The 14500-nt window shown below is 59.4% G+C and overlaps 1 protein-coding gene across 1 annotated transcript in view; it reads right to left on the reverse strand.

Moving 5' to 3' along the window:
* Window positions 1-53: 53 nt before the first annotated feature.
* The window catches only part of LOC100987797 (maestro heat-like repeat family member 5), a 74831-nt gene continuing 60384 nt past the window's right edge, over window positions 54-14500 (reverse strand). Inside the window, 10 exon segments of the mRNA XM_055117013.2 lie at window positions 54-2441; window positions 2925-2999; window positions 3198-3300; window positions 3502-3624; window positions 4265-4329; window positions 4332-4419; window positions 5040-5216; window positions 8349-8493; window positions 9267-9380; window positions 9759-9902. Coding sequence (XP_054972988.2) covers window positions 2341-2441; window positions 2925-2999; window positions 3198-3300; window positions 3502-3624; window positions 4265-4329; window positions 4332-4419; window positions 5040-5216; window positions 8349-8493; window positions 9267-9380; window positions 9759-9902 — 1135 coding nt within the window. The 3' untranslated portion in view covers window positions 54-2340.

The following is a 14500-nucleotide window of genomic DNA, read 5'->3' on the forward strand; positions in this document are numbered from 1 at the left end:
GGATGGGGCTCCCGCGTGCTCTTGCGCTGCCCTCTGGTGGCCGCTCTGGGTCCTTTCACCCCGACCCAGGGGCTGGCCTGCCCTGTCCTGTCCTGATACCGAGGTGGGAGCCCTGCCTTGGCCAGGGTGGCCGTGTTGACGGTTCTTGGGACTGTGACATTGGAAGGCGAGGCAGGTCACCAGCACTGTCCTCTGCAGGATGGGCTGGGATTCATTTGGCAGCTTCTCAGGGCCTGTGTTCGGCTGGTTGGTCCCTGTGCTGCCCAAACCAGGTGTCCACATTTCCGGCTCCGAGGCGCAGAGAAAGGGGCAGGTGGTGGCTTGGGTGGAGGAAGGCACCATCCATCAGCCCAGGGAGGGAGGGTACCACCTGGGCACCTGGGGCTGGATGTGAGAGGCCTGGACCAGGGCCCGCCGGAGGGTGTGGACCAGATGCTCATGTGTTCCTGGGTGCAGTGTCTGTGTTGGGGGCTGGCCCCACCCTGGGCCGGGGTGCATGGAGGGCATGGCCCCAGCCGGGAGGAAGGTGGGCCTAGGGCTGGCTCCAGGGTGTGGAGAGCCTGGGAGTGGTCTCCGTCCTGGGGCCCCAGGAGGTTCCCGCAAGGAGCGACTGGGGCAGGTGCTGGAGGAGGTCAGTGGACAAGATGGGGAGATGTGGAAACCCCAAAGCCCCTTCTCAGGCAGCCCTGCCTCCAAGACCGACAGATGGCTAAGGGGGCTGCAGACCTGGCTCCCCCAGCTCCTGTGTGGAGAAAGGGCAACAGCTGTCCCGGATGGTTATTCTCTCCTTTCCTCAAACACATTTGGAACTCAAGTAAATCCGATGCATGTTGGGTGAAGTTTGCTGTATTTTTTCAATCCACCAGCCAAGTTTTGGGGTCACCTCTGCTGGCCCTGTGTAGCCATGTCCCTGCCCCAAGAGGCTCACAGTCTAGCAGGGTTGGGGGGAAGACAGGCTGGTAAGCCTCCCAGTTACAGCTAGGGGTGCTCCACCTCGGGGGGTGGCAGGGGGACAGGGGGCATGGAGGTGGGGCCTTGGGGTGCTGCACCTTGGGGGGACTGAGGGACAGGGTGCATGGAGGCAGGGCCTCAGGGTGCTCCACCTTGCGGGGGGGACGGGGGAATGGGGGGCATGGAGGCGGGGCCTTGGCGTGCTCCACCTTGGGGGGCAGGGGAAATGGGGGCATGGAGGTGGGGCCTTGGTGTGCTCTACCTCGTGGGGCAGGAGAAATGGGGGCATGGAGGTGGGGCCTTGGTGTGCTCCACCTTGTTAGGGGGCAGGGGGACAGGGGCATGGAGGCGGGGCCTGGGGGGGCACAGTGCAGAGTACCACGTCGGGAGGTGGGGGAGATGCCCCAGGTGGAAGGACTGCCTGAGCTGAGTGTGGAGTGGGGGTCCGCGCTGGCCAGGAGGGGAAAGGGGGTGCAGCCTGGATCATCCCATTGGTGGGATGGTGGCTGGCCTGGCAGGATCCCGAGACAGATGCAGCATGGGATGAGGCCCCAGGCAGAGCTCTGCAGGGAGGGGCTCTGCAGGAGCTGTGTGGACCCCAGGCCAGGCGGAAACCCAGGCCGAGGCCGAAGGTCGGGCAGGTCCCCTGGTGGCTCTCTGGGAGTCCAGGGTACCTGCCTCTGGACTCATCCCTCCAAGGGTCTCGGGAGAAAGGTCTTACTGCCCATTTTACAGATGGAACAGCTGAGGCTCAGAGAGCCAAGACTCTTGCCTCAGGCGACAGTGTGTCCAGGGTGGGCCTGGCTGGTTCTGCTAGCCCTGAATGGACTGAGGAGGATGTTGGTGGGGGTGGAGGGAGACGCTGGGGGCCCGAGGCTGGGGGTCCCGACTGAGGGGACCCCGTCCCACCGTCAGCCCCCAGCCACTGTGGCGCACCAAGCTGGAGACAACTGAAGATTGAGTGGCCACCCTGGGCGGAGGCTGCCCTCAATTTGAGTGCCTGCCCAGCCCCAGCCCCCAGGACCCTGGGACCCTGGCAGGCTGTGGCTTGGGCTCAGGCCCCAGTCAAGGTGACCCTGTCTCCAGGAGTGGATGGGTATCCACCTGCAGGGCACTTCACAGACTTCATAGTTTGTCTCTGTCCCCTGGGCCTGACCCTGAGTTTGTCCCCAAGTCCTGCCAGTGTCTCCTGGGGCTTGGCTTGGTCACAGCAGAGGGGCCTGTGGTGGGCAGGGAGCTGACACGCATAACGCTTCTTTTGTTGAATCTAGATCTTTCTTTCAAATGGAAAAACGTTATGCAACCAAGCTCTGTGGGGGGCGGATGGGGCAGGGCTGACCAGGTGGACACGGGAGGGGAAGGCGGTGGGTGGGGGAGGATGGCTGGAGGTCACTGCTTGGGTCTGGCCGACACCTTCTGGAGGAAGGAGAGCTGGCTGGTGGCGAATTCCCGGATGCTGGGCTCAGGGTCACTTCTGAGATGTTCAAAAGCTCCAGAAGAGGAGGAGCAGGTCAGAGGTGACCCCAGCGCAGAAGCAGCCCCTTTACTCCAGCCCAGGTGTTGGGGGGGGTTGGGTGGTGGGTGGGGCCATCTCAGACCCCACCTCCTGTGACTCCAGGCCTGGGATGCTTCCCTCCACCACTCACCCACCATCCCCATTCCCCAGCCCCTTGTTCTGTTGGTGCCATGAGGCAGCTGTGGAGTGAGTGTGAGCCTTAGGCCCCAGGTGCCCTGATGGGGGCCTGGGGAGGGGAAGGGTCAACCTCAGCCTCCAGACATGAAGGTGGGATGGGGGCTGGGTGCTGCTCAGGAGGCCTGTGTCTTTGTCCTGATGCTGATGCTGGGTACGGGGGGGCAGGAGGGGGTTCCCTTCTGGGGCCTCAGTCTTGCTGTCTGTGCAGTGGGTCTTAAGAGTGCTTGGGCAGGGGTGGGAGGGTGTGGGCTGCAGGAGCTCTGGAGGGAGGGCTGCTTACTGCGGAATAGCAGGTTGGTGTCCACAGCATTCAGCATCTGGAACACGGCCTGGGGGTGGTAGCAGATGGTGTGGCCTGTGTAACAGACGGGCAGCTGGTGGCTCAGGGCTCCCTGTCTCCTGGGGGGCTCTAGCCCACCCCTGCCCCTCTTCAGCCCCAAGCTCCTCCTCATCCACCCCCTTTCCTCTCTTGTGGGTGGTGAGTCAGGGAGGGTCAAGGGTGCTTGGGTGGGGGCAGGCCTGGGGGTCTCCAAGCCCGGCCTCGCCCTCCCACCTATGAAGAGTGTCACCCAGGTCTTGATGTGGCAGGAGTGGCTGTGCAGGTAGCTGAGGGCCTGTGACAAGTGGATGCTGAATTCCTCCTGGCTGCGGGTCATCTGGCCGGAGGAGAGCACACCTGGCTGGGACGGGCTGGGGGGCCCTGGGCATACCAGGGTCCTCCAGCCCCAGTTTGCCTTGCCCAGCCCCTGGAGCTGCTATAGCAGCTGTGTGTGAGACGGGAGTGAATGGGGGAGCCGCAAGCCTGGTCTCCCCCACTCCCTGGCCCTGTTCCTCCCCACCGATCCCAGGCCTCTCACCAGGCAGGTCCAGAGGAAGTGGCGGGCGCTGAGGCCCCTCTCCCAGGCCAGCGTGCAGAAGAGGGTGTGCAGTAGCCGCCAGTGGAGCAGCACAGCACAGCGGTAGAAGGTGAACTTGGCCTGCTGCAGGGACAGGCGTGGAGGGTCACCCACCGCCTATGTCTGAGCCCTTTCCCCTAGAGGCCACAGGCCTCCATGGGCACTGGAGGCAGCCTGCTGTGCGGGTGTTCCCTGGTTCTGTCCTGCTTGTGCCCCTCGGCAAGCCTCCCCGACCCTGGCAACAGCACCTGGCCCCCCGGAGCCCAGGCTGGCCTGCCCGCGGCCCTGGCCCTGCCCCTTCCACGGTTGCTGCGTATCCTTTTCCCCATGGCAGGGAGACCCGCGAGGCCAAGCTCTGACTTCGTGGGCTGTGCACAGGGCATGTGCTGCCACAGCAGGCAGGGCACAGTCCATATTCACACAAGCTCTGTGAGCTGCTGGACCCCCTGCCCCGTTACAGGGACTGGGGGCACAGCAGTGAGCAGAAAAGACCGGGTCCTGCCGCATCGACGGCAAGCCTCGCTCGCATGCGTGTGCGCAGTGGGGGAGCGGGCAGGCCAACTGTGGTCACAGAAACCAGTGCAGGTGGCCAGACCCTCTGCCCGCCACTTGCTGCCCCGTGGGAGCTCCCCCAACTCTCAGGCAGTGCTGCTGCCATCCGTCTGCCCCGTACCCTGGCCAAGGTGAAGGCCTATCACCTGCCTTTCCTGGGGTGGGCACTGACCGTGGCGACAGCTGGGCATTGGTCCTTCAGGTGCAGGAGCAGGGGCACCATGCTCTGATGCACATGGTCCGCAGGCCTCTCAGCTCCCTGTCTGCCATGGCTGCCACCAGGTCCCCGAACAGTGCCATGGCTGCCGCCCGAATCCCGTCCCGCTCCTGCAAGGCAGAGGCTCAGAGGCACGGCCAGACCTGTCCAGGGGTCCCAGCTTTGGTCCAAGTTGGGACCCCACACCTTGTAGGGGTACAACTCAGTTCTTTCTGCAGGATTCCTTCACCCAGGCTCTTGGCTCCCGGGGAAGGGAAGGGCTGGGGCTCCCCCCTCACACAGGGCTCTCTCGTGTCACTGAGGATGTAAGAATCACATCTCCCTTCTATCCACAACTGCATCCTGGCAGCCCAGGCCTCATGAATGCATTTGAGGGGCACCTATCCCCCAGATTCCCCAGTAAAGGAAAAACAGCCACGCTAACCGTGCTGACAGGTCAGAAAGCAAATCTGGGTAGGCTGTTGTGGGGCCGGAGACCACCGTACTTGGAGACTGAACGTGAGAACTACTAGTTCAGCCCTGTGGAGAAGGGGTGAGCGCCAGGGGCCCACCCAGCCCACCTGCTCAGCGCCCACCTCAACCGAGGGCCACAAGCGGGCAGCTCCCCAGGGACTGGGCCTCCCTGCCTGCAGCTTGGGGTTCCCCCTTTGGCAGAGGAAGGGAGCTGGGTTGGGAGGAGGGTTCTGGAGGGCGTGAGCAGGAGGTAGCCCCGCCTTGCCCCAGTGCTCACGTCATTAAAGAAGGAGCGTGCGCTGATGGCAACGCTGAGGCTCTGGTTCCCTGTGCCCTGCGCGCCCAGGCGGTGCAGCGTGTCTGACACGGTGCCCATGACGCACACGATCACCTGCTCGCTGCTCTGAAAGAAGCCGTCGAGGAAGGGCCGCAGCTATCCCTGGAGCAGGCTTCCCTGGGGGCGGTGGCGGCTGGTGGGCAGAGAGCACTAGGACCCGCTGGCCCCATGCCCCCGCCTCCTTCTCCCACTTGACCCCCTCACCCCATCTGCAGTGGGGGGGAGGGGTGGGGGGTGGTGATTCAGAGCTGTGGGTCCCGGCCTGGCCCTGCCGGCCACGGGGAGCTGTGGGTCCCGGCCTGGCCCTGCCCGCCACGGGGAGCTGTGGGTCCCGGCCTGGCCCTGCCCGCCATGGGGAGCTGTGCCCCTACCTGGGCTTTGTCCACCAGGAGCTGCGTGGTCTGGACAGGGTGGCCTCTTTTCTTTTTTGAGACAGGGTCTCACACTGTCACCCAGGCTGGAGTACAGTGGTGTGACCATAGCTTACTGCAGCCTTGAACTCCCAGGCTCAAGCAATCCTCCCAACATAACCTCCTGAGTAGCTGGGTCTACAGGTGCGTGCCACCACACCTGGCTATTTTTTTTTTTTTTTTTGGGTAGAGATGGGGTCTCACTATGTTGCCTAGGCTGGTCTCAAACTCCTGGGGTTGAGCAGTCCACCTGCGTTGGCCTCCCAAAGTGCTGGGATTATAGGTGTGAGCCAACACATTCGACTTGTCTTTTTTTTTTAAAATTAATTTTCAGCCAGTTCCGTCTTCTCCACTTGATTGCGTGTTTGCAGTGAGTTCCTGAGTTATCGGGATGAATGGTCAGAAAGCAGTGTGCCCACCAATGGATGTTTCCTGCCATTGGGCCCCTTAGCAGTGACTTGGGTGCAAACCAGGGTGATTTTTACAACTTTTAAACAAGTTTAAAGCAACTTTGTTGGCTTTCTTAGCTGTTTGCTTTGAAAATATTAAATTCATTTTCAGCAAGTGAGTCATTCAACAGTCACACTTTCTGAGCATCTATGTTTGCAGCCAGTGTTCGAAGACCAGGGTTCTGGCCAGGTCAGAACAGACAACAGAATGAAATTGTAATGGAAATGGTGAGAAAAGAAAATTAAAATGCATAGCATGGCGTATTTCCACTCAGAGTGGAGTGGGGTGGCCTGCTCCAGCCACACCTGGTTCAGCCTTCCCATCCCCAAGCCGGCAGGCCTCCCTGGCTGGCAGTGCTCTCGGGGCCTGTCTCCTCTGGTCTGCTGTGGCTGCTTGCCCATATCCCACCTGATGCCAGGCGGGGAACCATTCCCTCTTCTCTGGACCTGGTCCTCCTGATCTAGCAGGGCCCTTCTTTGCCTTTCTGTATTCCCTGTATTCAGTGCAGGGTACAGAGGAGGCACATGGAAACTTCCTACTGATCATTTCCCTGCCTGAGAGAACATTTGGTGCACAGATAACCGAACACTGAATGAATGAATGAGGGAGCAAACGTGAATAACTGGGTGAATGAATAGACATAAAAAGAATGAACGAAATAATGCAAGAATGGGTCACAGATGAAGGACCCAAGGAACAAGTGGGTGGGTGGAGGGATATGTGGGTGGACGGGGGAATCTATGGATGGATGAATGGACGGGTGAATGAGTGAGTAGATGGATGGAGCCATGGGTGGAGATGAATGGGTGGGTCGATGGTTGAATGGAGGGATGAATGGAGGAATGAATGGGTGGGTGGATGGATGGAGGCATGGGTGAAGGGATGAATGGGTGAGTGGATGGATAGGTAGGTGAATAGTTGGATGGGTGGTTGGATGGATGGAGGCATGGATGGAGAGATGAATGGATGGGTAGGTGAATAGCTGGATGAATGGGTGAGTAGATGGATGGATGGATGGGTGGAGGGATGAATGGGTAGGTGGATGGGTGGGTGGATGGATGGATGGAGGGATCAATGGATAGATGGGAAGATGAATGGGTGGGTGGATGGATGGAGGCATGGATGGAGAGATGAATGGATGGGTAGGTGAATAGCTGGATGAATGGGTGGGTGGATGGATGAAGGATGGAGAGATGAACAGGTCAATGAGGAAGTGCTATCTAGTCTCCATCTTCCATTAAGCACCTACTATGCATCACGCACAATACAAAGAGCTTTGCCAACTGTGACCCTAATGGAAGTCAGTCTTGTTAACCATGTGGAGGCCTGTGGTTGGAACAGAATCACAGTGAACTAGTCTGCTAGGCAAATGACTTTGGGATCTCTTTGGAAACGGCCCCTTCTGCTGCCTTCCCATGATGACAGTTTTCTCCCACAAGCCCTGAAAATATTTATGTTCATAACAGCCTCCTCCAACAGCAACAGAAATGGGGGCTGGGCATGTCGCCTTCCCTCTGGGGTCTTAATGCAGCCCTGGGGTGGATGAGGGGAGGCTGAGGCTCCACACTTCCTGATCAGGTGAGAAAATTTCTGCCTCTAACTCAGCATTTTCAGGGTGCAGAGTCAGCCAGGCAGGAAGTTTGCTGCTGCTGCCAGCCGGTGCCCCTAGGGCTGACCACGTGCCAGGGACCGGTCTCTGCATGGCACTCATGACCTGCCTACCACAGGAGGCAGGCACTATTACTGCTCGTTGTACAGTTGTGGTCACTGAGGCCTGGAGAGCTGACAGATCCTGCCAGCTAGAAGGTGCTGGAGCGGGGATAGGTCTAGGGCCTGGACTCTTAACCACTGCATGGTGCCCTGGGCCCCCACAGCAAGGGCGATGTCCGTTAAGTGGGGGGCTGTAGCTGGGGTAAGGGCAGATCGCCCAAAGGCGGCATCGCAGGCTTTCTCTCCCACAGCTGTCCATGATGGGATATGGGTTATTATGGTGATGAGGTAGAATTGGTTGGGACTGGAGAAGTCAGCAATGGGTTGGGGAGACCCATTCATAAGATTCTCAGAGGGCATTGTCCTCTCTGGGTGAGCCCTGGGATGCCATCTGGTGGGCTTCACGGTGACCACCTGGAGGTCTGCAACAAGGCCCCTCTCTCTTTCGGGCGTGGAGGAGACTCTGTGTCCGGGGAATAGACACTTTGACCCCTCCCACAACCTGCCCCATTCTACAGATGAGGAAACAGGCCCAGAGAGGTGGAGTCAGGTGTCCCAAGCCACACCACCTGAAGTGACAGAGCCGGGATTCCAACCCGGTGGCCCTTGGCTACACCCGGTGCACCAGCTGTTCTGTGGGGTCGCATGTGCACCAGCCACAGTGCCCGACAGCCCTTACCTTATCTGGGTGGAAGAGGATGTTGCTTAGGCCCTGCAGACTCAACACGCGGACCTCAGGGCTGGGGTCGCGGAGGCCTTGTGCCAGCACGGTCAAGGCAGCTTGTTTGGGAAGCACCTCCAGCAGGACAGGGCTGTAGAGGAACGGAGGCGGCCCCCGGGAGGGCAGGCAGGTCACTCTTTTTTAGGCGCCTGCATCTGTGTTGAGGGGTGGGGCTCTAGGACCGGAGTCCGGTGGGAGTTTCAGGGAGGGAGGTTGACCAGTACCCTCTGGGTATCTTGGTGAACAAGTATCCTGGTTCAACCCCTCAATGTACAGCTGGGGAAACTGAGCCCCAGAAAGGGAAAGGGCCTTGCCTAAGGTCATACAGCGAGGCAAGGCCTCACTTTTATCAAGAGCTGAGCTTGTGGGGCACCTGGGGGTAGAGTGCCCATGGAGGGCGGCCTAGGCAGCTGGTGGGTGGGAGCTGGCATGAGGCTTTCGCTTGGGTTCCCCTACTAGTGTCAGTTACGGAAACAGCAGCCTCCTCGCCCCAGTCCCACCCCTGCCTGAGCTCGCAGCTGCAAAGTGTGCCACACCCAGCGGCATCTGCTTCTACCCATTCCCCTTTGGCTTTACCCTGAGTCCCACAGGCAGGACAGGGCTGAAGTTGGAGCCTGGACCTGCCTGAGTCTGCACCTAGTGCCCCTGCAACTCTGCAGGGATTGTGCCAGGGAGGGCCGAGTGGGGAGACAGGTCCCCAAAGTGTGCAGCCCCCCTCCGAGGGCTGGGAGTGGGAAGGCAGGAGTATGAGGGGGTCCGTCTGGGCAGCCTCCCCAGTCAGGGCGAGCTCTGGAATGGGTTCTGCTGGGGTGTCAAGGAGGCTGGAGAAGGAGGCTCAGACATCTGAGGTGCTCTCTGCTGGCCTGCATCCCTACCTCGGTGAGGATGAGGATGGCCACCTTCCTCTCACGCTCCTGTGGGCTCTGCAGGCTGGGCAGCAGCTGACGCAGCACCGCTGGGATCTGCCTGCAGTGGTTCTGCACCATGGCCCTGCAGGGGTGGGCCTGGGCTGGTGGTCACTGCTCAGAGCCCACCCTCCTGCCCCCACCCATCTCATCAGGGCTGGCATCCCGGAGGGTCCCAACGTGGCAGGCACGTTCCCACTTCCTTTCCACCCACTGGCTGCCCACTGCGTGCCAGGCTTGGGTTGGACATGCAGGAGACAGAGAAGCAGGCACAGCCCTTGTTCCCTAGGAGGTCACAGGCCAGGGTGAGGGCCGGGGGAAGACACTGCATCAACAGGCTCTGAGCGTGTGCCTGTGACCGGGGGCAGGGGGCCGTGTCCTGTCACTGCAGTCCAGATACCCAGTCCCCTGGATGGGCGTGGCCTGAAGCAGGCTGCCTCGACCTGCCCTGGCCCCACCGTACCTGGCAAGGAGGCCCACGCCCTTCGGGTAGGTGTGGATGGTGGTGAAGAGCCCCCAGGATCCCTGCAGCTCCAGGTGGGCAAAGTCATGCCAGTGCCCTGTGGTGGACAGCAGGCTCTTCAGTGCCTCCAGTGACGTGCTGCAGCTGAGCAGAGGGGGCTTAGGGCTTGCCTCAGGCCACAAGCAGCCCCCTGGGCCACCCCCTGCCCTGGGAAGGGTGCCCACCTGACCCAGATAGAAAGGCACGTTCTGGTTCCTATGCCTGGCATCACTGAGGCCCCCTGGGGCTACTCTCTCCTGCCCTGTTTTACGCGGAAATGCTGGGACCCAGGATTGGCGGAGCCGGGCCAAGCATGGGGAGGCAGCATGTGCCCAGTCAGACCCCGGGCCTTGCTTAGGCAGGAGACCAGGGGGTGCCCTTCTAGGGAGGGGCGCTCTGCTGAAGGGCACCTGCCCTTCAGCTCAAGGATGGCAGCATTTAAATATGGGCGAAGAGTACGGAGGGTAGCAGCGGGCGAGGGCGTGGGAGACTCAGGGCGTGTGGCATAGCGGAGCCCAGAGAAGTGTCCATTCTCCACTCCTGAGACTCCTGCCCTCAGAGGACACGGAGAAACCCGCGGCACTGGCCCTCGCTTGTGAGTGACGGAGAAACCTGCGGCACTGGCCCTCGCTTGTGAGTGACGGAGAAACCCACGGCACTGGCCCTTGCTTGTGAGTGCACGGCTTGTGGTGTCACCGTGTGCTTGGTAGTTGCCAGGTACCATGGATGGTGCCTCACCTGCCCAGCCTGAGGTGGCCCTCTACTGTCGCTGTCCTTCAGCAGAGGAGGGAGCAGTCCTGTCACACAGCCTGGGCAAGGGCACAGAGGTGGGGTCAAGCTGGGCCCTGGCTCCAAACCTGCCAGTGATGTCACTGTCACAGGATGTCACTGTCACTGAACGCAGTCCCTGGGGCACAGGTAGAAAGCCCCAGAATGCAGGCCCATGAAACATGAGATGGCCCTGGCTTGCTGGCCTGTCTCACTGTTCCAGCCACCCACCCCTGGCCTGGCCCCTGTGCTCGGTCAGTGTAAGTGCATCACCCTGGATGTGTGAGCATGCCTGGACGAGGCTGTCAGCTTGGACCAGGCACGTTTCTGAGCAGATTTGCAAAACCAAGTGTCAAATGATGAAATGCCATCCGTGAAAGTTCTGACAGTGCCAATCCAAATGCCAGCTGGCTTGTCCTCTCGCCCCAAGCTGTGTCATAAAAAAAGGCAGCATTTTCCAGGTCACTGGTCTCAGCCATAATGCGACAATGGTTTTCAGAAGAAGGGGACTTGGTGGGGGGAGTGGCACTCTGGGAGGACTCCAGAAGCTTCTGGTCCTGTGACTTCTTGGGCACTGTATTGGCTTGTTCTTCAAGATTGCCTTGTCCCTGCAGCCCCAGCAGGGCTTCCAGAAAGATGGGCTGATTCAGCATTCTTGGGAATCCATGCCCAACTCCCCTGCAGGTCCATAGAACCCAAAACCACCTCCAGCCCAGGACCCCCGGCAATGCTCAAGGACATGTGTCTCCTGAAATCCATACGCAGTCCCAAGACCGATGAAGGTGGAGCCCCTTGAGTCTCTGCCTCGCTGTGGACTCAAGGAACCATCCTCCGTTCCTGCTGGTCTCAACGTCGTTGCCTGCCTGCAGCCTCTTTGGACACTTGGCATCCCAGTGATGCCTGCCCCATACTTGACCAACCGTCCTTTCCCCACTCTGGCCCCGGAGAGGGCAAAGGCATCTGAGAAAGAGGAGGCAAAGCCCCTCTGCTCTCCACACTCCTCCCCAGCCTGAGGGTCCATGAGACCCTCTTCCCTCTCCCATTACCTCCTCCTCTTCTGGTTTTATTTTTATTTTTAATTGTGGTAAAATGCACATCTCATACAATTTACCATTTTAAGTGTACAGGTCAGTGGCATTGAGCATATTCATAATATTATGCAACCATCACCACCATCCATCTCCAGAACATTCTCACCTTCCCACACTGAGACTCTGTCCTCATTAAACATTAACTCCCCATTCTCCCTCCATCCAGCCCCTGGCACCCAGCATTCTACTTTCTGTCTCTGTAGATTTGGCTACTCATGGACCTTAAGTAGGTGGACTCACACAGTATTTGACTCAGCAGAATGTGCTCAAGGTTCATCCATGTTGTAGCATCAGAATTTCCTCCCTTTTCAAGGCTGAATAGTATTCCATTGTGTGGATGGACCACACTGCTTATTCTAATTCACCCATTGATGAACACTTGTGTTGCTTCTACCTTTTGGCTATCGTGAGTAACACTGCTGTGAGCAGGGCGTACAAATATCTGTCCCAGGTGCCTGCTTTCCTTTCTTTTGGGTGTACACCCGTTAGTGGAATTCCTGGGCCATATGGTAATTCTATATTTAATTTTTGGAGGAACTTCCGTGCTCTGTTCCAAAGCAGCTGCACCGTTTTACATTCCCACCAACAGTGCACAAGGCTTCTGATTTCTCCACATCCTCGCCAACACTCATTTTCTGATTTTTTTTTGGACAGTAGCCAACCTAATGGGTGTGAAGTTCCTCCTCTTCTTTTGATCACAAGCCTTTGGCCCCAAATCCCCAGGGGACAGAGGGAAAGATGAAGATGAGATGAGGGTGAGAATGATGAGTGCCTTCGAAATAGAGAGAAACAATGTAGCCCAGTTGAATTAAATAGAGATGGCCCACATGGATGACATGTGAGAACAATGAGAATTCCTTTGTGGGGCAGGGTGGAGACTGGCTGGAGGAGGACCCAGCTGAGAACTGACCAACGCAGGAAACATCTCTAAGGAAAAGGCTTTGTTAATGGAGGAGCAGGGGAGAGGGAGGCCCCTCTGGCAGGCCTGGCAGCACCTGTTGCAGTCCTGCCCAGGGAAGGGTGCTCTGCTCAACCCCACTCGCTGCTTCCTGGTCCCAGAGGCCTGTCCATCTAAGCAGGACATGAGAACTTCAGAGGCCCAGGGCTGGCCCCATCAGGCCTCAAGACTCGCCTGCTGCCCCATGGTGTCCTGTGCCGCTCCCACCGTTTTGGGCATGCAGAGACAGTGGCTACTCAGCACTGCTCATCCAGATGTCCTTCTGGGCCCCTGTCCCCACCTTGACAGTGCCACAGCAGCCTGGCAGGGACCTCAGACCCTAAGTCACCGGGATACACCTGGGTGACACTCTGCTCTCAGGCCTCCCTTTCTCCCTGGCTCCGTGGTGGCGCTGGGTGGCATGGCTGCTGGTTTGGCAACCGGAGCCTGGGCCCCTTCGCGGTGGTCGAAGAGGCCTGGGCCCATGCCGCTCCCTGGAGGGCGTGGGAGCCAGGCCTGGCCAGTCAGAGCCGCACAGGCCCCTGTGGCCAAGGTGATTGGTTCAGGATTGGGTATGTGAGCAAAGCTAGGCCAATCAGAGCCCAGGACTGTGCCCGTGGTGAGAGTTTTTTCTCTTGGGGCTGCGGGGGCTGCCGGGGCCACCTCCAGGGCTCCAGGAGAACCTGCCCGGAGCAGCCTGAGCAGAAACCACAGGTGGCCCCGCGCGAGGCAGAAGTCCCTGCTATATGGGGAGCCTGAGAGAGACAGACAGACGTCCCAGCTGTATGGGGAGCCCGAGAGAGAGAGACGTCCTTACCGGTGGGGGAACCCACGAGAGACAGATGTCTCAGCTGTATGAGGAGCCCCCAGTGAGACAGACGTCCCAGCTGTATGGGGAGCCCAAGAGAGACAGACAGACGTCCCAGCTGTATGAGGAGCCCGAGAGAGACAGACGTCCCAGCTGTATGAGGAGCCCGAGAGAGACAGACGTCCCAGCTGTATGAGGAGCCCGAGAGAGACAGACAGACGTCCCAGCTGTATGAGGAGCCCGAGAGAGACAGACAGACGTCCCAGCTGTATGAGGAGCCCGAGAGAGACAGACAGACGTCCCAGCTGTATGAGGAGCCCGAGAGAGACAGACAGACGTCCCAGCTGTATGAGGAGCCCGAGAGAGACAGACAGACGTCCCAGCTGTATGAGGAGCCCGAGAGAGACAGACAGACGTCCCAGCTGTATGAGGAGCCCGAGAGAGACAGACAGACGTCCCAGCTGTATGAGGAGCCCAAGAGAGACAGACGTCCCAGCTGTATGAGGAGCCCGAGAGAGACAGACAGACGTCCCAGCTGTATGAGGAGCCCGAGAGAGACAGACAGACGTCCCAGCTGTATGAGGAGCCCGAGAGAGACAGATGTCCCAGCTGTATGGGGAGCCCAAGAGAGACAGACAGACGTCCCAGCTGTATGAGGAGCCCGAGAGAGACAGACGTCCCAGCTGTATGAGGAGCCCGAGAGAGACAGACAGATGTCCCAGCTGTATGAGGAGCCCGAGAGAGACAGACAGACGTCCCAGCTGTATGAGGAGCCCGAGAGAGACAGACAGACGTCCCAGCTGTATGAGGAGCCCGAGAGAGACAGACGTCCCAGCTGTATGGGGAGCCCAAGAGAGACAGACAGACGTCCCAGCTGTATGAGGAGCCCGAGAGAGACAGACAGACGTCCCAGCTGTATGAGGAGCCCGAGAGAGACAGATGTCCCAGCTGTATGGGGAGCCCAAGAGAGATAGACAGACGTCCCAGCTGTATGAGGAGCCCGAGACAGACAGATGTCTCAGCTGTATGAGGAGCCTGAGAGAGACAGACGTCCTTGCTGGTGGGGGAACCCGCGAGAGACAGATGTCTCAGCCGCATG

This window comes from Pan paniscus, chromosome 7, assembly GCF_029289425.2.
Source record: "Pan paniscus chromosome 7, NHGRI_mPanPan1-v2.0_pri, whole genome shotgun sequence".
Taxonomy (NCBI): Eukaryota; Metazoa; Chordata; class Mammalia; order Primates; family Hominidae; genus Pan; species Pan paniscus.